This window comes from Pristiophorus japonicus, chromosome 21, assembly GCF_044704955.1.
Source record: "Pristiophorus japonicus isolate sPriJap1 chromosome 21, sPriJap1.hap1, whole genome shotgun sequence".
NCBI lineage: Eukaryota > Metazoa > Chordata > Chondrichthyes > Pristiophoridae > Pristiophorus > Pristiophorus japonicus.
The window spans coordinates 37,092,383-37,115,337 of record NC_091997.1 but is presented as its reverse complement, the minus strand read 5'-3'; the positions used below and the strand labels follow the sequence as shown (position 1 = coordinate 37,115,337).

Here is a 22,955-nt window from a genome sequence, read left to right as displayed (position 1 = left end):
CAGGGGTCGGGGCTCGGGGTCCGGGAGACCAGGGGTCTGGGCTCGGGGTCCGGGAGACCAGGGGTCGGGGCTCGGGAGACCAGGGGTCGGGGCTCGGGGTCCGGGAGACCAGGGGTCGGGGCTCGGGGTCCGGGAGACCAGGGGTCGGGGCTCGGGGTCCGGGAGACCAGGGGTCGGGGCTCGGGGTCCGGGAGACCAGGGGTCGGGGCTCGGGAGACCAGGGGTCGGGGCTCGGGGTCCGGGAGACCAGGGGTCGGGGCTCGGGGTCCGGGAGACCAGGGGTCGGGGCTCGGGGTCCGGGAGACCAGGGGTCGGGGCTCGGGGTCCGGGAGACCAGGGGTCGGGGCTCGGGGTCCGGGAGACCAGGGGTCGGGGCTCGGGGTCCGGGAGACCAGGGGTCGGGGCTCGGGGTCCGGGAGACCAGGGGTCGGGGCCCGGGAGACCAGGGGTCGGGGCCCGGGGCCCGGGAGACCAGTGGTCGGGGCCCGGGGCCCGGGAGACCAGTGGTCGGGGCCCGGGGCCCGGGAGACCAGTGGTCGGGGCCCGGGGTCCGGGAGACCAGGGGTCGGGGCCCGGGAGACCAGGGGTCGGGGCCCGGGAGACCAGTGAGACCAGGGGTCGGGGCCCGGGAGACCAGTGAGACCAGGGGTCGGGGCCCGGGAGACCAGGGGTCGGGGCCCGGGAGACCAGGGGTCGGGGCCCGGGAGACCAGGGGTCGGGGCCCGGGAGACCAGGGGTCGGGGCCCGGGAGACCAGGGGTCGGGGCCCGGGAGACCAGGGGTCGGGGCCCGGGAGACCAGGGGTCGGGGCCTGGGAGACCAGTGAGACCAGGGGTCGGGGCCCGGGAGACCAGTGAGACCAGGGGTCGGGGCCCGGGAGACCAGGGGTCGGGGCCCGGGAGACCAGGGGTCGGGGCCCGGGAGACCAGGGGTCGGGGCCCGGGGCCCGGGAGACCAGGGGTCGGGGCCCGGGGCCCGGGAGACCAGGGGTCGGGGCCCGGGAGACCAGGGGTCGGGGCCCGGGAGACCAGGGGTCGGGGCCCGGGAGACCAGGGGCCGGGAGACCAGGGGCCGGGAGACCAGGGGCCGGGGCTTGGGAGACCAGGAGTCGGGGCTCGGGGTCCGGGAGACCAGGAGTCGGGGCTCGGGGTCCGGGAGACCAGGAGTCGGGGCTCGGGGTCCGGGAGACCAGGAGTCGGGGCTCGGGGTCCGGGAGACCAGGAGTCGGGGCACGGGGTCCGGGAGACCAGGAGTCGGGGCACGGGGTCCGGGAGACCAGGAGTCGGGGCACGGGGTCCGGGAGACCAGGAGTCGGGGCACGGGAGACCAGGAGTCGGTGCACGGGGTCCGGGAGACCAGGAGTCGGGGCACGGGGTCCGGGAGACCAGGAGTCGAGGCTCGGGAGACCAGGAGTCGGGAGACCAGGAGTCGGGGCTCGGGGTCCGGGAGACCAGGAGTCGGTGCTCGGGGTCCGGGAGACCAGGAGTCGGGGCTCGGGGTCCGGGAGACCAGGAGTCGGGGCTCGGGAGACCAGGAGTCGGGGCTCGGGGTCCGGGAGACCAGGAGACCGGGCTCGGGAGACCAGGGGTCGGGGCCCGGGAGACCAGGGGTCAGGGCCTGGGGCGCGGGAGACCGGTGGTCGGGACCCGGGAGACCGGGGCCCGGGAGACCGGTGGTCGGGGCCCGGGAGACCTGGAGACCGGGGGTCGGGGCCCGGGAGACCTGGAGACAGGGGATCGGGGCCCGGGAGACCAGGGGTTGTGGCCCGGGAGACCGGGGGTCGGGGCCCGGGAGACCGGGGGTCGGGGCCCGGGAGACCTGGAGACCGGGGGTCGGGGCCCGGGAGACCTGGGCTCGGGGCCCGGGAGACCAGGGGCCCAGGAGACTAGGGCCCGGGGGTCGGGGCCCGGGAGACCAGGGGCTCGGGGCCCGGGAGACCAGGGGCCCGGGAGACTAGGGCCCGGGAGACCGGGGCTCGGGGTCCGGGAGACCAGGAGTCGGGGCTCGGTGTCCGGGAGACCAGGAGTCGGGGCTCGGGGTCCGGGAGACCAGGAGTCGGGGCTCGGGGTCCGGGAGACCAGGAGTCGGGGCACGGGGTCCGGGAGACCAGGAGTCGGGGCACGGGGTCCGGGAGACCAGGAGTCGGGGCTCGGGGTCCGGGAGACCAGGAGTCGGGGCTCGGGGTCCGGGAGACCAGGAGTCGGGGCTCGGGAGACCAGGAGTCGGGGCTCGGGGTCCGGGAGACCCGGAGACCGGGCTCGGGAGACCAGGGGTCGGGGCCCGGGAGACCAGGGGTCGGGGTCTGGGGCGCGGGAGACCGGTGGTCGGGGCCCGGGAGACCTGGAGACCGGGGGTCGGGGCCCGGGAGACCTGGAGACAGGGGATCGGGGCCCGGGAGACCAGGGGTTGGGGCCGGGAGACCGGGGGTCGGGGCCCGGGAGACCGGGGGTCGGGGCCCGGGAGACCTGGAGACCGGGGGTCGGGGCCCGGGAGACCGGGGGTCGGGGCCCGGGAGACCTGGAGACCGGGGTTCGGGAGACCTGGAGACCGGGGGTCGGGGCCCGGGAGACCTGGAGACCGGGGGTCGGGGCCCGGGAGACCGGGGGTCGGGGCCCGGGAGACCTGGAGTCTGGGGATCGGGGCCCGGGAGACATGGAGACCGGGGGTCGGGGCCCGGGAGACCAGGGGCCCAGGAGACTAGGGCCCGGGGGTCGGGGCCCGGGAGACCGGGGGTCGGGGCCCGGGAGACCGGGCCCGGGAGACAGGGGCTCGGGGTCCGGGAGACCAGGAGTCGGGGCTCGTGGTCCGGGAGACCAGGAGTCGGGGCTCGGGGTCCGGGAGACCAGGAGTCGGGGCTCGGGGTCCGGGAGACCAGGAGTCGGGGCTCGGGGTCCGGGAGACCAGGAGTCGGGGCTCGGGGTCCGGGAGACCAGGAGTCGGGGCTCGGGGTCCGGGAGACCAGGAGTCGGGGCTCGGGGTCCGGGAGACCAGGAGTCGGGGCTCGGGGTCCGGGAGACCAGGGGTCGGGGCTCGGGGTCCGGGAGACCAGGGGTCTGGGCTCGGGGTCCGGGAGACCAGGGGTCGGGGCTCGGGGTCCGGGAGACCAGGGGTCGGGGCTCGGGGTCCGGGAGACCAGGGGTCGGGGCTCGGGGTCCGGGAGACCAGGGGTCGGGGCTCGGGGTCCGGGAGACCAGGGGTCGGGGCTCGGGGTCCGGGAGACCAGGGGTCGGGGCTCGGGGTCCGGGAGACCAGGGGTCGGGGCCCGGGAGACCAGGGGTCGGGGCCCGGGGCCCGGGAGACCAGTGGTCGGGGCCCGGGGCCCGGGAGACCAGTGGTCGGGGCCCGGGGCCCGGGAGACCAGTGGTCGGGGCCCGGGGTCCGGGAGACCAGGGGTCGGGGCCCGGGAGACCAGGGGTCGGGGCCCGGGAGACCAGTGAGACCAGGGGTCGGGGCCCGGGAGACCAGGGGTCGGGGCCCGGGAGACCAGGGGTCGGGGCCCGGGAGACCAGGGGTCGGGGCCCGGGAGACCAGGGGTCGGGGCCCGGGAGACCAGGGGTCGGGGCCCGGGAGACCAGGGGTCGGGGCCCGGGAGACCAGGGGTCGGGGCCCGGGAGACCAGGGGTCGGGGCCCGGGAGACCAGGGGTCGGGGCCTGGGAGACCAGTGAGACCAGGGGTCGGGGCCCGGGAGACCAGTGAGACCAGGGGTCGGGGCCCGGGAGACCAGGGAGACCAGGGGTCGGGGCCCGGGAGACCAGGGGTCGGGGCCCGGGAGACCAGGGGTCGGGGCCCGGGGCCCGGGAGACCAGGGGTCGGGGCCCGGGAGACCAGGGGTCGGGGCCCGGGAGACCAGGGGTCGGGGGTCGGGAGACCAGGGGTCGGGGGTCGGGAGACCAGGGGTCGGGGGACCAGGGGTCGGGGGTCGGGAGACCAGGGGTCGGGGCCCGGGAGACCAGGGGTCGGGGCCCGGGAGACCAGGGGTCGGGGCCCGGGAGACCAGGGGTCGGGGCCCGGGAGACCAGGGGTCGGGGCCCGGGAGACCCGTGGTCGGGGCCCGGGAGACCAGGGGTCGGGGCCCGGGGCCCGGGAGACCAGGGGTCGGGGCCCGGGGCCCGGGAGACCAGGGGTCGGGGCCCGGGAGACCAGGGGTCGGGGCCCGGGAGACCAGGGGTCGGGGCCCGGGAGACCAGGGGTCGGGGCCCGGGACCCGGGAGACCACGGGTCGGGGCCCGGGAGACCAGGAGACCTGGGGTCGGGGCCCGGGAATCGGGGCCCGGGAGAGCAGGGGTCGGGGCCCGGGAGAGCAGGGATCGGGGCCCGGGAGAGCAGGGATCGGGGCCCGGGAGAGCAGGGATCGGGGATCGGGGCCCGGGAGAGCAGGGATCGGGGCCCGGGAGAGCAGGGGTCGGGGCCCGGGAGAGCAGGGGTCGGGGCCCGGGAGAGCAGTGGTCGGGGCCCGGGAGAGCAGGGGTCGGGGCCCGGGAGAGCAGGGGTCGGGGCCCGGGAGAGCAGTGAGACCAGGGGTCGGGGCCCGGGAGAGCAGGGGTCGGGGCCCGGGAGAGCAGGGGTCGGGGCCCGGGAGAGCAGGGATCGGGGCCCGGGAGACCGGGGGTCGGGTCCCGGGAGACCTGGAGACCGGGGGTCGGGGCCCGGGTGACCTGGAGACCGGGGGTCGGGGCCCGGGAGACCTGGAGACCGGGGGTCGGGGCCCGGGAGACCTGGAGACCGGGGGTCGGGGCCCGGGAGACCTGGAGACCGGGGGTCGGGGCCCGGGGGACCTGGAGTCTGGGGATCGGGGCCCGGGAGACCTGGAGACCGGGGGTCGGGGCCCGGGAGACCAGGGCTCGGGGCCCGGGAGACCAGGGGCCCGGGAGACCGGGGGTCGGGGCCCGGGAGACCGGGGTCCGGGAGACCAGGAGTCGGGGCTCGGGGTCCGGGAGACCAGGAGTCGGGGCTCGGGGTCCGGGAGACCAGGGGTCGGAGCTCGGGGCCCGGGAGACCAGGGGTCGGGGCCCGGGAGACCAGGGGTCGGGGCCCGGGAGACCAGGGGTCGGGGCTCGGGAGACCAGGGGTCGGGGCCCGGGACCCGGGAGACCAGGGGTCGGGGCCCGGGACCCGGGAGACCAGGGGTCGGGGCCCGGGAGACCAGGGGTCGGGGCCCGAGAGACCAGGGGTCGGGGCCCGGGAGACCAGGGGTCGGGGCCCGGGAGACCAGGGGTCGGGGCCCGGGAGACCAGGGGTCGGGGCCCGGGAGACCAGGGGTCGGGGCCCGGGAGACCAGTGGTCGGGACCCGGGAGACCTGGAGACCAGGGGTCGGGGCCCGGGAGACCTGGAGACCAGGGGTCGGGGCCCGGGAGACCTGGAGACCAGGGGTCAGGGCCCGGGAGACCTGGAGACCAGGGGTCGGGGCCCGGGAGACCTGGAGACCAGGGGTCGGGGCCCGGGAGACCTGGAGACCAGAGGTCGGGGCCCGGGAGACCAGAGGTCGGGGCCCGGGAGACCAGGGGTCGGGGCCCGGGAGACCAGGGGTCGGGGCCCGGGAGACCAGGGGTCGGGGCCCGGGAGACCAGGGGTCGGGGCCCGGGAGACCAGGGGTCGGGGCCCGGGAGACCAGGGGTCGGGGCCCGGGAGACCAGGGGTCGGGGCCCGGGAGACCAGGGGTCGGGGCCCGGGAGACCAGGGGTCGGGGCCCGGGAGACCGGGGCGCGGGAGACCGGGGCCCGGGAGACCGGTGGTCGGGGCCCGGGAGACCGGTGGTCGGGGCCCGGGAGACCTGGAGACCGGGGGTCGGGGCCCGGGAGATCTGGAGACAGGGGATCGGGGCCCGGGAGACCAGGGGCCGGGGCCCGGGACACGAGGGCCCGGGAGACCGGGGCTCGGGGTCCGGGAGACCAGGAGTCGGGGCTCGGGGTCCGGGAGACCAGGAGTCGGGGCTCGGGGTCCGGGAGACCAGGAGTCGGGGCTCGGGGTCCGGGAGACCAGGAGTCGGGGCTCGGGGTCCGGGAGACCAGGAGTCGGGGCTCGGGGTCCGGGAGACCAGGAGTCGGGGCTCGGGGTCCGGGAGACCAGGAGTCGGGGCTCGGGGTCCGGGAGACCAGGAGTCGGGGCACGGGGTCCGGGAGACCAGGAGTCGGGGCACGGGGTCCGGGAGACCAGGAGTCGGGGCTCGGGAGACCAGGAGTCGGGGCTCGGGGTCCGGGAGACCAGGAGTCGGGGCTCGGGAGACCAGGAGTCGGGGCTCGGGGTCCGGGAGACCCGGAGACCGGGCTCGTGAGACCAGGGGTCGGGGCCCGGGAGACCAGGGGTCGGGGTCTGGGGCGCGGGAGACCGGTGGTCGGGACCCGGGAGACCGGGGCCCGGGAGACCGGTGGTCGGGGCCCGGGAGACCTGGAGACCGGGGGTCGGGGCCCAGGAGACCTGGAGACAGGGGATCGGGGCCCGGGAGACCAGGGGTTGGGGCCGGGAGACCGGGGGTCGGGGCCCGGGAGACCGGGGGTCGGGGCCCGGGAGACCTGGAGACCGGGGGTCGGGGCCCGGGAGACCTGGAGACCGGGGGTCGGGGCCCGGGAGACCTGGAGACCGGGGGTCGGGGCCCGGGAGACCTGGAGACCGGGGGTCGGGGCCCGGGAGACCTGGAGACCGGGGGTCGGGGCCCGGGAGACCTGGAGACCGGGGGTCGGGGCCCGGGAGACCTGGAGACCGGGGGTCGGGGCCCGGGAGACCTGGAGACCGGGGGTCGGGGCCCGGGAGACCTGGAGACCGGGGGTCGGGGCCCGGGAGACCTGGAGTCTGGGCATCGGGGCCCGGGAGACATGGAGACCGGGGGTCGGGGCCCGGGAGACCAGGGGCCCAGGAGACTAGGGCCCGGGGGTCGGGGCCCGGGAGACCGGGGGTCGGGGCCCGGGAGACCAGGGGTCGGGGCCCGGGAGACCAGGGGCCCGGGAGACTAGGGCCCGGGAGACCGGGGGTCGGGGCCCGGGAGACAGGGGCTCGGGGTCCGGGAGACCAGGAGTCGGGGCTCGGGGTCCGGGAGACCAGGAGTCGGGGCTCGGGGTCCGGGAGACCAGGAGTCGGGGCTCGGGGTCCGGGAGACCTGGAGTCGGGGCTCGGGAGACCTGGAGTCGGGGCTCGGGGTCCGGGAGACCAGGAGTCGGGGCTCGGGGTCCGGGAGACCAGGAGTCGGGGCTCGGGGTCCGGGAGACCAGGGGTCGGGGCTCGGGGTCCGGGAGACCAGGGGTCGGGGCACGGGGTCCGGGAGACCTGGAGTCGGGGCTCGGGGTCCGGGAGACCAGGAGTCGGTGCTCGGGGTCCGGGAGACCAGGAGTCGGGGCTCGGGGTCCGGGAGACCAGGAGTCGGGGCTCGGGGTCCGGGAGACCAGGAGTCGGGGCTCGGGGTCCGGGAGACCAGGAGTCGGGGCTCGGGGTCCGGGAGACCAGGAGTCGGGGCTCGGGGTCCGGGAGACCAGGAGTCGGGGCTCGGGGTCCGGGAGACCAGGAGTCGGGGCTCGGGGTCCGGGAGACCAGGAGTCGGGGCTCGGGGTCCGGGAGACCAGGAGTCGGGGCTCGGGGTCCGGGAGACCAGGAGTCGGGGCTCGGGGTCCGGGAGACCAGGAGTCGGGGCTCGGGGTCCGGGAGACCAGGAGTCGGGGCTCGGGGTCCGGGAGACCAGGAGTCGGGGCTCGGGGTCCGGGAGACCAGGAGTCGGGGCTCGGGGTCCGGGAGACCAGGAGTCGGGGCTCGGGGTCCGGGAGACCAGGAGTCGGGGCTCGGGGTCCGGGAGACCAGGAGTCGGGGCTCGGGGTCCGGGAGACCAGGAGTCGGGGCTCGGGGTCCGGGAGACCAGGAGTCGGGGCTCGGGGTCCGGGAGACCAGGAGTCGGGGCTCGGGGTCCGGGAGACCAGGAGTCGGGGCTCGGGGTCCGGGAGACCAGGAGTCGGGGCTCGGGGTCCGGGAGACCAGGAGTCGGGGCTCGGGGTCCGGGAGACCAGAAGTCGGGGCTCGGGGTCCGGGAGACCAGGAGTCGGGGCTCGGGGTCCGGGAAACCAGGAGTCGGGGTCCGGGAGACCAGGAGTCGGGGCTCGGAGTCCGAGAGACCAGGAGTCGGGGCTCGGAGTCCGAGAGACCAGGAGTCGGGGCTCGGAGTCCGAGAGACCAGGAGTCGGGGCTCGGGAGACCAGGAGTCGGGGCTCGGGAGACCAGGAGTCGGGGCTCGGGAGACCAGGAGTCGGGGCTCGGGAGACCAGGGGTCGGGGCTCGGGAGACCAGGGGTCGGGGCTCGGGAGACCAGGGGTCGGGGCTCGGGAGACCAGGGGTTGGGGCTCGGGGTCCGGGCTCGGGGTCCGGGAGACCAGGAGTCGGGGCTCGGAGTCCGAGAGACCAGGAGTCGGGGCTCGGAGTCCGAGAGACCAGGTGTCGGGGCTCGGGAGACCAGGAGTCGGGGCTCGGGAGACCAGGAGTCGGGGCTCGGGAGACCAGGAGTCGGGGCTCGGGAGACCAGGAGTCGGGGCTCGGGAGACCAGGAGTCGGGGCTCGGGAGACCAGGGGTCGGGGCTCGGGGTCCGGGAGACCAGGAGTCGGGGCTCGGAGTCCGAGAGACCAGGAGTCGGGGCTCGGAGTCCGAGAGACCAGGTGTCGGGGCTCGGGAGACCAGGAGTCGGGGCTCGGGAGACCAGGAGTCGGGGCTCGGGAGACCAGGAGTCGGGGCTCGGGAGACCAGGAGTCGGGGCTCGGGAGACCAGGAGTCGGGGCTCGGGAGACCAGGAGTCGGGGCTCGGGAGACCAGGAGTTGGGGCTCGGGGTCAACTAAAAGCTCACTGAGGACACAAGTGACTCTCAATGCTGCGCTGAGCAGATCATTAAGGCTCCATTACAAGGCTTCGTACATTACAGCTCATTCACCCTCACAATACAGCGAGAGAGGATACATTTAAAGGGGTGCTTAGAGCATTAATGAGTGGTGCCGTGAGTCGGCGAGGGGAAATGGGATGGGGGTGAAAATGACAGTTACCTCCCGACCCCTTCCCCTTTTCTCCCCCTCCTCTGACTTCTCCCCTTCATTATCTCTGTCTCAATGCTCAGCATCGCTCTGCAAGTGCTGGTCACCAGGAGCAATACGGGGATTAACCAGGCTGCACGTCTGTCCGACATTACTGTGACGCTGGGAACACCCAACTTTATCTGGAAGTTGGACTTGGCCTCAGCCTCAACGATTGTAATCAGAGGGCGAGTTGAACAATGGATTTTTCAGCCCGCACCGCTTGCGGTTAACAGTCACAGCTGGAGAACTGTCTGTAACCTGCTGACGCCATGTTGAAATTCAGCTCCCTGGAATGTCTCCTGGGGATTATTTGGTTTATCTGGAGGGGTCAGGGTTTACTCAGCTCCCTTCTAACACTGGCTACATTAACCGACAGACTGCACCAGCCCATAACCATAAGTGGTGAAGTTGGGAAACGACTAACGGAGGGTTTGAACTTTGCCCCGGTGATGTCTACCTGTGAATGGGCTCCTCAGGACATCCATCGTCACCAGTTGTACATCTGAAGACACAAAACAGAATCTTTAGAGAAAATACACCTGGGGAGGAGTTATTAAAAGTCGTACCGATTCAGCGGCTGCTATTTACTCACGAGTGACTGCAGTTTGTGGGACACAGTTGGCAGAGGGCATTTTCATCGGCGTATTTCCAGACATGCCCGTGTAAACCACTCGGGCATTTCTCCACACAGTGTGTGTCATCCTTGTAATGGGCACACTCCACACAGTCATCAGCCCCCTGATGGTGAAAAGGAAAGGTCAGCACCATTCGAGCCTCTGCAAAAGCACGACCCTCGCCCCTCAGTCCCTCCACTCCCAGCTCCAAGCCTCACTCTCGCCCCTCAGTCCCTCCACTCCCAGCTCCTCAGTCCCTCCAACCCCAGTCCCTCAGTCCCTATGGTGGAATATCCCTCCAATATTTAAGCCCAATTTTGGCTCCTGTAACATTTGCACCAGGAATGTCCAGCAACCAATGCAAAGCCAGCCCACAATGCACCAGTGTGACAGGGCAAAGGTCGGCTGTATTAAATAATTAGCATGGACACCGAGCACAGCTCTGGCCTTGTACCGGCAGCTCACCTGGAGGAAGATGCAGAAAATCAGGCATTTAAAGGAATGTGGCCACTCAAAGGCAAGTGGCTGCCTATGGGGGCAAAAATAAAAGTACAGAATAGACTTCAAATACTTCTCACAGCTGCGTGTGTGTGTGTGTGTGTGTGTGTGTGTATGTGTGAGGTGGGGGGGAATTGTGCCCGGCAGGAATGGTGAGAAATCCCGCTATGGGGCATGAAACGGAAGCCAGTGGAATAAGAACATAAGAATTAGGAACAGGAGTAGGCCATCTAGCCCCTCGAGCCTGCTCCGCCATTCAACAAGATCATGGCTGATCTGGCCGTGGACTCAGCTCCACTTACCCGCCCTCTCCCCGTAACCCTGTGAATGTGAGGCGGCGACCCATCACCACCCCACCCCCCCAATTTGACGTCTGGCAGAGCGGATGTTTTGGTGCAGGAAGCAGGTGTGAGGCGGCCTCGCACATGACGAATGGCCTGCTCCGGCTAGGTACTGAGCACCACCGCTGCCCAGTGGCAATGCCTTACAGTTGGGGGTCTGTGGGGAGACTGAGCATTTGCACCCAGTGCCTCACACTAAAGCTAGCACATAAAAAGGGATTTCACCTCGCAATGAAGACAGTATCGAGCTTATAAAGGAAAGATACGAGGACTTCTTCTGTCTCTGCAGCTCCCCTACCTCTACCCCTTCCCTGCCCCCTCTATTCCTTTCCTTTTTCCAACCCACTCCCTACCTCATGTACCCCTCTAATCCTCTCCAATTTCCCCTAGCCCAGAGGATTCTCCTACTGTACGTGCAGACACCACATGCTAGACATGTTAAAAGGTTTGTGAGTGTACAGCCAGTGATGTGTGAACAGCTCCACTGGCACATCCCGGGAGATGTCTTACCATTCCGCTGCAGCTCTGTGTTTCGTTCTGTGGGAGACACTCCGAGTGACACGGGATACAGGACGACTCGCTCAGATACTCTCTCACCTCCCTGGAATGAGGAGAAACAAAGCAACGATTTAAAAAGCAGCACAGGCACCTCGCTCGGGACACTCGTCTCCCCGAGCACCCCCATACTGCAGCACCTCTAGGCCCTGTGTGCTCCCCACCCCTCATCTTAGTTAGTTAATGCACTCATACCCTTCGTATAAGTTGCACGATTCTACACACTCCTGTCCTCGGAGGAACCTTCTGCAGGAGAGGCATTGTGTTGGTCCAGGGCCCCAGCAGCTGCCGTTGGTGCATAGACTGTAGCAGGAACTCCCCTCAGCGTCTGCAAGGAAGAGGAAAGGAGTCAGAGGAAAAAGATCAGACACAGAACCTTTCACTGGGGGACACCGTACAGGAGCGGACGCTGGGGGACACTGTACAGGAGCGGACGATGGGGGACACACACGGGCCGTGCAGGAGACGATACTGAGACACACACATGGATCGTACAGGAGACGATACTGAGATACACACATGGATCGTACAGGAGCCGATACTGAGACAGACACATGGATCGTACAGGAGACGATACTGAGATACACACATGGATCGTACAGGAGACGATACTGAGACACACACATGGATCGTACAGGAGACGATACTGAGATACACACATGGATCGTACAGGAGCCGATACTGAGACACACACATGGATCGTACAGGAGCCGATACTGAGACACACACATGGATCGTACAGGAGCCGATACTGAGACACACACATGGATCGTACAGGAGCCGATACTGAGACACACACATGGATCGTACAGGAGCCGATACTGAGACACACACATGGATCGTACAGGAGCCGATACTGAGACACACACATGGATCGTACAGGAGACGATACTGAGACACACACATGGACCGTACAGGAGACAATACTGAGACACACACATGGATCGTACAGGAGACGATACTGAGACACACACATGGACCGTACAGGAGACGATACTGAGACACACACATGGATCGTACAGGAGACGATACTGAGACACACACATGGACCGTACAGGAGACGATACTGAGACACACACATGGATCGTACAGGAGACGATACTGAGACACACACATGGATCGTACAGGAGACGATACTGAGACACACACATGGATCGTACAGGAGACGATACTGAGATACACACATGGGTCGTACAGGAGACAATACTGAGACACACACATGGGTCGTACAGGAGACGATACTGAGACACACACATGGACCGTACAGGAGATGATACTGAGACACACACATGGACCGTACAGGAGACGATATTGAGACACACACATGGACCGTACAGGAGACGATACTGAGATACACACATGGGCCGTGCAGGAGCCGATACTGAGACACACACATGGACCGTACAGGAGATGATACTGAGACACACACATGGACCGTACAGGAGATGATACTGAGACACACACATGGACCGTACAGGAGACGATATTGAGACACACACATGGACCGTACAGGAGACGATACTGAGACACACACATGGACCGTACAGGAGACGATACTGAGACACACACATGGATCGTACAGGAGACGATACTGAGACACACACATGGATCGTACAGGAGACGATACTGAGACACACACATGGACCGTACAGGAGACGATACTGAGACACACACATGGACCGTACAGGAGACGATATTGAGACACACACATGGACCGTACAGGAGACAATATTGAGACACACACATGGACCGTACAGGAGACAATATTGAAACACACACATGGACCGTACAGGAGACAATATTGAAACACACACATGGACCGTACAGGAGACGATATTGAGACACACACATGGACCGTACAGGAGACAATATTGAGACACACACATGGACCGTACAGGAGACAATATTGAGACACACACATGGACCGTACAGGAGACGATACTGAGACACACACATGGACCGTACAGGATATAATATTGAGACACACACATGGACCGTACAGGAGACGATATTGAGACACACACATGGACCGTACAGGAGACAATATTGAGACACACACATGGACCGTACAGGAGACAATATTGAGACACACACATGGACCGTACAGGAGACAATATTGAGACACACACATGGACCGTACAGGAGACAATATTGAGACACACACATGGATCGTACAGGAGACAATATTGAGACACACACATGGACCGTACAGGAGACGATATTGAGACACACACATGGACCGTACAGGAGACTATATTGAGACACACACATGGACCGTACAGGAGACGATATTGAGACACACACATGGACCGTACAGGTGACAATATTGAGACACACACATGGATCGTACAGGAGACAATATTGAGACACACACATGGACCGTACAGGAGACAATATTGAGACACACACATGGACCGTACAGGAGACAATATTGAGATACACACATGGACCGTACAGGAGACGATACTGAGACACACACATGGACCGTACAGGAGACAATATTGAGACACACACATGGATCGTACAGGAGCCGATACTGAGACACACACATGGATCGTACAGGAGACGATATTGAGACACACACATGGACCGTACAGGAGACGATATTGAGACACACACACATGGACCGTACAGGAGACGATATTGAGACACACACGGTTTGTACAGGAGCCAATATTGAGACACACACGGTTTGTACAGGAGTGGACACAGACACACACACACGGGCCATACAGGAGCCGATACTGAGACACACACACGGGTCGTACAGGAGCGGACACCGAGACACACATGGGCCGTACAGGAGCCGATATTGAGAGACACACACGGTTCGTACAGTACCAGATGGGAGTGAATGGTCATTTTGAGCTTTAATATATGTGGACCACTCAGACAACACTAGCCCTGCTGGGCACTACAGCCAATACATTCTATGTTTCTGAATAAACAGACAAAACCGAAGCTGAGCATTAGCAGTAAGGGACCCGCATTGGCCTGCATGTCTATGGTTACTGAATGATTGCGTATTTCAGTCAGCGTTGGTACTGTGCCAGCTGTGTTTGTGTATAGACCCTTCAAACTCTCGGCAACACCATTCTGTCGCTCCATAAACACCATTTATAAACTGAATAGAAAAATCTAATCGCGCGTCTGACTTGTTTCGATTTGTTTTACTAAATTTACCAGACTCCCTTGTTGAAAAGGATCCAGTACCCAGTGCAATCTGATTGGCCCGCGTGTCCTGGTCACTGACGCTACTTACCGCAGACGTCCTGTGGTTTGTTGGCCGTTATCAACGCCTCCTGACGATCCTCCTTAAAGAGCTGGCTCCAGGGAACGGTGTGGACGTAGCAGAGGTCAGGGTTCTGGTGAATGAACACCAGCCCGTTACTAATTTCTTCTAGAGACCGAAATCCTAGGGATTGTATCTGGAGATTCTGCACTAACAATGCATAAGCACCGCTGTAATCAGAGAGGCAGGGAATTAAAGCCAAAATCAAAATCAACGCTAATTTACAATCTGCTACTGACTGCTTCCTTCAGTTGTTAAAACACGAGAATTTACAACTGCCTCTCCCTAGTGTAAGTGTAACTGCAGTAAGGAGTATAACAATGCGAGTGCAGTGATCGGTGCAGCGATTAGACCGAGTGCAGTGATTGGACCGAGTGCAGTGATTGGACCGAGTGCAGTGATTGGTGCAGTGATTAGACCGGGTGCAGTGATTAGACCGGGTGCAGTGATTAGACCGGGTGCAGTGATTAGACCGGGTGCAGTGATTAGACCGGGTGCAGTGATTAGACCGGGTGCAGTGATTAGACCGGGTGCAGTGATTAGACCGGGTGCAGTGATTAGACCGGGTGCAGTGATTAGACCGGGTGCAGTGATTAGACCGGGTGCAGTGATTAGACCGGGTGCAGTGATTAGACCGGGTGCAGTGATTAGACCGGGTGCAGTGATTAGACCGGGTGCAGTGATTAGACCGGGTGCAGTGATTAGACCGAGTGCAGTGATTAGACCGAGTGCAGTGATTGGTGCAAGTGAATCTCACCTGTACAACACCCGTCCTCGGATGACAGCAAGATTCTCAAATACCTTGAGGTCAGTAAAATTCTGTGGCCAGGCCTCGATATACAAGTACCCTGCAGAGCCAGAACATTGGGATTAAAGCAGATCAGTGACACAACACATGCAGAGAACCGGGGGGGGGGGTGCGGTGCGGGGGGGGGGGGGGTGCGGTGCGGGGGGGGGGGGGGGTGCGGTGCGGGGGGGGGGGTGCGGTGCGGTGGGGTGGGATAGTACAAGGGGTTTATTCACTGAGGTAGAGACAGTTAGGGGAGATTTAATCGGAGTGTTCTAAGTTTTGAAAGGGTTTGAGAAGGCAAATAGTGGCAGGTAAAATGGTAACAAAGGCATCGACTCGGGTTAGCACGAGAGGCCCCAAGCTGGAGTATTGCGGCCAATTCTGGGCACCACATTTGAGGAAGGATAAGGCCTTGTGTAGAGATCGACCAGAATGGTTCCAAGGATGTGGGACCTCAGTTACTTGGAGAGACTGGCGACGCTGGGTTGTTCTCCTTAGAGCAGAGAGGGTTAAGAGGAGGTTTGATCGAGGTGTTCAAAATCATGAGGGGTTTGATAGAGTAAACAAGGAGAAACTGTTCCCAGTGGCGGGAGGGTCGGTAACCGGACGACACAGAATTAAGGTGATTGGCAAAACAACCAGAGGGGACACGAGGAAACATCTTTTTAAACACGAGTTATTATAAATCAGGAACGCGCTGCCTGAAAGGACAGTGGAAGCAGATTCATTAGTAATTTTCATAAGGGAATTGGAAGTGGACAGATTTGCAGAGCTATGGGAAAAGGGCAGGGGGAGTGGGACTGACTGGATCATTCTGTCGCAGAGCCTGCAAAGGCACGATGGGCCGAATGGCCCCCTCCTGTGCTGTGTCATTCTATGAAAGGGGAGAAGTCATTTTTCCAGAATGATTAGAATATGGAATACATCATCACATAGGGCTGCGTCTCTGAGTCAGTCACAGCCTCACAGGGGGAATGAGAGAAACTCTCAGATACTGAAGGGTTCAGGGACAGAGCAGAGAAAGGGGATCAGAGAGTAGATAGGTCTGGTGTGGAGATAGCTCCAGCAGAGGCTCGATGGGCTGAATGGCCTTCTGTGCTCACACTTTGATGACCCTGCTGCATTTGACCAGAGGAGCAGGAACACGCTGTTAAAGACGGGGCTGGTTACACACTCGAGAGGCAGGCGGAGAGTCCGTACCCGTGATCTCCGTCAAAGGAGCAAAGACTTGCAGCTTCCTCGGGTCCAAGGGTTGGGTCTTCGTAGCCGGGTCACTGAAAGGGCAAACAGTAAATACTCAGACCACCAGGAACATGCACCAACATTTAAACTTTCACATCTTGTCCCCTCTGCCCACAACCCTCTCGCAAGGGGCCATTCTTGACATACGAGGTGGAGGTCCCTCACTCAGTCGCCCGCACCGTGCCCCTCGCCCCTGTGCCCTCCTCACTCGCCCTCGGTGCCCCCTCAATCACTGTCGCAGAACTCCTCACCTTCTGATCGGTAAAGGAGTTAGCGGAGTGCTGAATCTAGAGCCAGACAGTGTTGGACACGTCTCTCAGGGGTGAGCTGCTCAGATGGGATGTAGACTTAGAATCGTTCCCACATGGCCAGAGAGATTCTGGTCAATTCTGTGTCGGCTGGACTTGAAGCCAGGAGCCAGAGCTGAAGGATGATGTCTGACTCACTCCAGCACCTGGTCCCCACCAGAGAGAGGAGACGAGGTGCAGGTTGTGTGAGGCCACAATGCCAGGAGGAGACTAAAGGGTAGATTGTCAGATGCCCCCTGTACAAGGCACGATACCTTGCACACTGCAAACGTGCACTGGAAAATAACGCTGCGAACCACAGTTTGCTGACGCATGCTTAAGTTAACTCAAACCATGCAAGGCCTCGGAAAGTCTACCCTGGAGACGGAGTGCGAGATGAGCAGCTCATTACTGGAGTGAGCGAGTGACACGCAGAGTTGGAGAGTGGAAGTTGAGCAGGCGATGGGGGCCGACAGTGATCAATACTCACCCAGCGAAGGTCTCAGGCAGAAACACCAAGCTCCCAAAGATCTTGGTGCAGCCGGCAAAGAAATGGATGTTGTTGGAGTTCACGGTCCGCACGCCCTTCAGATGGTTCACACCCAAACCGTTACACGCTGCAAGACAAAACAGTTAGTGAGAGGCAGCCAGCACCAAACTGCAAACACACAGATTATATCAGCTTCCGCGTGCGGAAAATTAAATTCATCGACGCGACAGAGGTAGTGTTCACATGCCCGGTGAAACAGGCTCCCGTACACAACCTGGAAAATCACAGAAATTGGGTTTTCTTTCTCTCTTCCCAGAGCCCGGCCCCAGCCCGACTCTGCTCCCTGCCTGCGGGGTCGAATCCAGCCCCCGCCACACCTCGGATCAGGAACAAGCAGTGTGCACGAACCTGTGCCCATCCTCGGCAGTCAAACCGCACAGGCATTAAAACTGGGCCCAATAAATCCAGTCACTGCCCCGGGGGGTGGGGGGGATCAAGGGTCCCCAGTGATCCCTCTTGCTCAGCGGAGGGAGGGCCTCCTTGATGAATCTTTAGAACAGCCCTGAGTGACCCCAGCAACCCTGTGCAGGAGCCACTGCCCCACCCACCCCTCTCTCCAATCGGTACTGACCTTTGGGACAAGGGGTATTGCACTTCTCACATTTCTGCTGGTCCCTCTCGATCACTTCCTTGGTGTCATTTGGACAGTTCAGAGTGCACGAGCCCACATTAGTGGCTAAGTAATTATCTGTAAGATTTAACATGGGGCAGGAGAGGTGGCAGGTGGAAAGAGAGAGGGGTGGGGGTAGAGAAGATATATTACAACAGGGTAAAAGATAAATTTACAGAGGCACAAAGGAGGAATTAAAACACGGGAATACTGGAGAATAGCGGTAGGCCCTTACAAGGACACTTCTTGACACAGCTGGCTCCGAAGATGTACGTGCCCTCGGGATTGGGCTCCATCTGATAGGCCTGAGCATTGTAGATGTTGAGGGATGGGCAGTCCCCACGACACGTTCCGGCATTGTTGAAATGGTGACAGGCCTGGAAAGGAAGGCAGACGATCAGACACACAACAGAAGAACCCGAACCAGGACACGGTGCCGCTCAAAACACCCAGGGCAGGGTGACAGAGTCAATTCCACTCATTTCTTTACCTCACCCACCTCTCCAGAGTGAGCCTGTGGCTCAGACTTTCCAATCCCGCTTCTGGCTCAGATGGTACAGGGTTTCAAAACCCGCTCGCTCCAGACAGACCCGGGGTGACAGGGGGCTCCAGACAGTCAAGTCCCAGGGAGACTGGGGCTCCAGACAGACCCGCCCCCGGTGACAGGGGGCTCCAGACAGTCCAGTCCCGGGGAGACGGGAGGCTCCAGACAGTCCCGTCCCGGGGAGACGGGAGGCTCCAGACAGTCCCGTCCCGGGGAGACGGGAGGCTCCACACAGTCCCGTCCCGGGGAGACGGGAGGCTCCACACAGTCCCGGGGAGATGGGAGGCTCCAGACAGACCCGGGGAGATGGGAGGCTCCAGACAGACCCGGGGAGACGGGGCTCCGGCTCTGAATTCTGGGTTGACATCCAGCAGGACCCTTGCATGGTGTGGGTGCCTCCCACCCAGTCACCATACAGGTTGTGGGAGCTCATAAACTCCTCCCACCATGCAGGACTAACACTGCAGAAGGGGGAAAGGTGGTCACGGCCCACGGAAGGAGCGTTCCTGTTGCGGTCTGTTAGACGGTTAATCAGCCCACGGATCCTTCCACTGCTTCCCAGGGAGCGTGTGAAGATATGTCAACACAACTCTCCTCTGAATGAGTCTAGACTTCTGACGAATCTGTCGGCTGTGCACGGTGAGTACGTACCAGGCAGTCGGTGTCCTTGGGGCCAGAGCAGCCCGCAGCACACTGGCTGTGGCAGCAATCGGTTGGGTGTCGTCCTTTGCAGCGAGTCAGGCACTCAGGGGCACAGATCTTCCGAGTCACTGAAACACAGCGAATTAAAGTGTGCTAAAGCATACACACATCGTGTTTAAAATAAACTTTCCACCCTAACATGCAAACCAAAGCATGCAAAATAAAACATGGAAAGGTTGTGTGCTAAACAAGGAGCGCATTGACGGGCACAGTGATGGTGACTGTTCCCTCCAGCGACGGTGCGCATGCTCTCAAATGAATGTTATAATAGAATTGGGAAAAAATTACGACACAGGAGGCCATTCGGCCCATCATTTCCATGCCGGTTGAAAAAGAGCTACGCAGCCCGATCCCACCTTCCAGCACTAGGTCCATAGCCCTGTATGTTATGGCTCTTTAATACCCCAGGTTAGCGAGTGAGACACTTCCATCTCTGCACTGTCTTTACAAATGAGTGAACAGGCCAGGCTTGATATGCAGGAGTGGGGCTCCGCTGTCCTTCCCCACCCCACACAACAATCCCAGGGAGCTTGGCTAACTGAGCACAGGGCTGGGACCTGGGATCAACGTCATTCTCCGCCCAGGAATCTCTAGGGGAAGGTCGGACTGAGGTCATTTGCACTCTCAACTGTCTGTACCACCCCCTGCCACCCCCCCCAGGGTGTACTCTCCACCCCCCGGTGCAGCCCCCACCGCCCCCCCCCACCCCCCAGTGTAGCCCTCACCGTCCCCTTCCCCCTCCCCCGATGTACCCCGCTTTACTCCACCGCCCCACCCCGCTCCCCCCGTGCAGCCCTCACCGTCTCTCCCCCCCCCCCACCGTGCAGCCCTCACCGTCTCCCCCCCCCCCCCGCCGTGCAGCCCTCACCGTCTCCCCCCACCCCCCCCGTGCAGCCCTCACCATCTCCCCCCCCACCCCCGTGCAGCCCTCACCGTCTCTTCCCCCCCCCCCCCCCACCGTGCAGCCCTCACCGTCTCCCCCCCCCCCCGCCGTGCAGCCCTCACCGTCTCTCCCCCCCCCCCCACCCCGTGCAGCCCTCACCGTCTCTCCCCCCCCCCCCACCCCGTGCAGCCCTCACCGTCTCTCCCCCCCCCCCACCCCGTGCAGCCCTCACTGCCCCCCCTACAGGAAGCAGCCAAACTATTGAAGCAGTGTGTCTGATGCTGTGACAAAGCCCAGTGATGCTCAGTGATTAGCAAGAATGAGAAGCGGTAGGACTGCTGTGCTTTGTACACAGAGGGTAGGGCGATACAGGAATGGAAATAAATCATTGGGTGATCACTTACATGTCTGGCAATACTCGGGACCCGAGCCCCAGCACGATCCTGACTCACATTCGGGACTACAGCTACCACCTGAGGGGAGAGACACAGCATTAAACAACAGGATAACAGACACAGCGCCCATACCCCTCAGTATTCTGGCGAGACGTTAATTCCCCCCCAATTCACCGAGGATGTACTCACATGTCAATGTCGAGTTCCTGTCCAGCTGCCACAGAAGAGGAAACCTGTTGTTCTTGTCCTGAATGTCGTCCCATTGAATTGTCTCTTGGTAACAGAGCTGAGAATTATTGCTGATCTGAATATTCCCAATCAGGATTTCTGTCAAACACACACTTGTATTATTAACGTTTCCCAGCTCTCCCCTTCGCTGGGTGCCGGCGTGTTCAACACAATGCAAGGGCAGGATTTAACAGCGAGGAAATGTCAAACACCAGTCAGCACAAGTTGGTTGCACGGACCCCGTGTAACCTGACCGCAAGCACCATAAACCTCAGTGATAGGATCTGAATCACCTTACACACCCACTGCCAACGATCTCCCAACTTCAATTCCTTGTGCGTTACAAGTCCCCGTTCTACACACAGTCTCTGCATCCTCGGAGTACTGAAATCAAAGGGCAAGTTCACCAGCCCCATGCTCCCAGCTAGAGCTGGGCTTGAAGATTGCGTGGGTTTGAGGTGGGGGCAATACCGATGCGTTGATTCTCCAACCCCATCAATCTCAGCTCTGTTCTAAGTACAAAGCGGCGGAATTTACTCAGGAGGCTCGCTGCACTGCCCCCTCGCTACCTCACTCACTCCCAGCATCGCAGCGCGCCCCCATCACCCCTCCCTCCTGCAATCTGCAGGCCTTCAGAACCCAAGCTTGGCACAACCTAATCACGGTACTTGATATCTTTGCCTTCTCTCCTCCTCCTTTCACCCTGCTCTTGATACCCCACCGATACCCCAACAAATACATGCTGGGATTTCAGAGTTCCTGCCCACAGAATTCAGCTGGATTTGCCCAAGTCTCGTGTTGTCTGCCGGAGGAGCAACCCCAGATTTATTTTTAAATCGCAGGTGAAGTGGCGCCTGTGGAATTAAACTAAAGCCAGGTGGAATCGGAATCAGAATACCCGACTAAGGAAAACAAATCCGGTCCAAATCAAACCCAAAGCTCCATCCGGGATTTTCTCCAATATGTTGCAGCGGGTAAAGGAGAATTCTGGAAATTCCCGGGCTAGGTTGGTCGCGAACGTGATTGGCACAGACGACAGAGTTTTCAGGATCTGCTGTTGGGTTCTTTGGGAAGTGCAGGAACGCCAGTCAGCCAGCATTCCTGTTACTGGTCCCAAATCCAAGTCGATGCAGGAATCCGGACAGACGGGATTGGTTTACAGAAGCGATGAGACAGAGAAACAAGAGGGCAGATTGTGAAAAGATTCTGACCTGTCAGACTCCTCATCCGAAGCTCTCGGAGACCAGCACCAGCGGGATTAAAGTTGGACAGGACGGCCAGTGCAGAGCGGCCCTCGTACAACTGACTTCCTCGGATGATGCGGAGATTTTCCAGGGGAATGTAGTCTACCTCATTGTGTGCTATTAAAACATAACCTTGGACCTCCTGAATATTCTAGGCAAAAAATCAACAGAACCAATAAATCCCAGGCCCAGAACATGGAACAAGTGGAGAGTTCATCAACATGCAGACTGACTGCCAATCAGTGAGCTTAGCCGGGGAGCCGCTGAGACAGAGAGCAGGAAGGCTCTCCATCTCACTCCGCTCGACACACGTTTCAGTCAAAGCTCCTGAACACAATCCAAAGCTTCCCGCCGATTCAGGGCCTGACCGACACCCTGACCCCAATCCTGGACCAGACCCAAACCAGCACCCCGACACTCAATCCTGGCATTTCAACAAACGTGTCCATCTGGTAGGTTGGTGTTGAACACTTTAGTGGACTGTGGGTGAAAGCAGTAATCACACAGCTGGGACTGAGCCCCGGGGAGCGGGGCCCGGCGTGGGACTGAGCCCCGGGGAGCGGGGCCCGGCGTGGGACTGAGCCCCGGGGAGCGGGGCCCGGCGTGGGACTGAGCCCCGGGGAGCGGGGCCCGGCGTGGGACTGAGCCCCGGGGAGCGGGGCCCGGCGTGGGACTGAGCCCCGGGGAGCGGGGCCCGGCGTGGGACTGAGCCCCGGGGAGCGGGGCCCGGCGTGGGACTGAGCCCCGGGGAGCGGGGCCCGGCGTGGGACTGAGCCCCGGGGAGCGGGGCCCGGCGTGGGACTGAGCCCCGGGGAGCGGGGGCCGGCGTGGGACTGAGCCCCGGGGAGCGGGGGCCGGTGTGGGACTGAGCCCCGGGGAGCGGGGGCCGGTGTGGGACTGAGCCCCGGGGAGCGGGGCCTGGTGTGGGACTGAGCTACCTTCCAATGCCCGCTGAGTTAACTGTTCTCATTTAGTCCACAGGACGAGTTATACAAATCGCTGCAGTGCGCTGGAAATAAATCAGCTCATGCTCAAACTAGTGACCGCGGCTGGGAAGTGTGCGTTTGGACAGTGATGGGGTCAGGTTGGACCATGGATCAAACCCAGGGTCTGGAATGGGCACAGAGAGAATTCCCAGAGGGAGA

At 63.0% G+C, this 22,955-nt stretch overlaps 1 protein-coding gene across 1 annotated transcript in view; it reads right to left on the bottom strand.

The window, feature by feature from the left end:
- Positions 1-9,623: 9,623 nt before the first annotated feature.
- Positions 9,624-22,955, bottom strand: part of LOC139233948 (receptor tyrosine-protein kinase erbB-2-like) — a 29,015-nt gene continuing 15,683 nt past the window's right edge. The window contains exons 3-15 of the mRNA XM_070864639.1: positions 21,778-21,961; positions 20,528-20,665; positions 20,348-20,416; positions 19,010-19,128; positions 18,050-18,191; positions 17,776-17,892; positions 17,145-17,271; positions 16,326-16,399; positions 15,093-15,183; positions 14,306-14,505; positions 11,239-11,371; positions 10,999-11,089; positions 9,624-9,773 (exon numbers count right to left, since the gene is read on the bottom strand). Coding sequence (XP_070720740.1) covers positions 9,624-9,773; positions 10,999-11,089; positions 11,239-11,371; positions 14,306-14,505; positions 15,093-15,183; positions 16,326-16,399; positions 17,145-17,271; positions 17,776-17,892; positions 18,050-18,191; positions 19,010-19,128; positions 20,348-20,416; positions 20,528-20,665; positions 21,778-21,961 — 1,635 coding nt within the window. The remainder of the gene's footprint in view (positions 9,774-10,998; positions 11,090-11,238; positions 11,372-14,305; positions 14,506-15,092; positions 15,184-16,325; positions 16,400-17,144; positions 17,272-17,775; positions 17,893-18,049; positions 18,192-19,009; positions 19,129-20,347; positions 20,417-20,527; positions 20,666-21,777; positions 21,962-22,955) is intronic.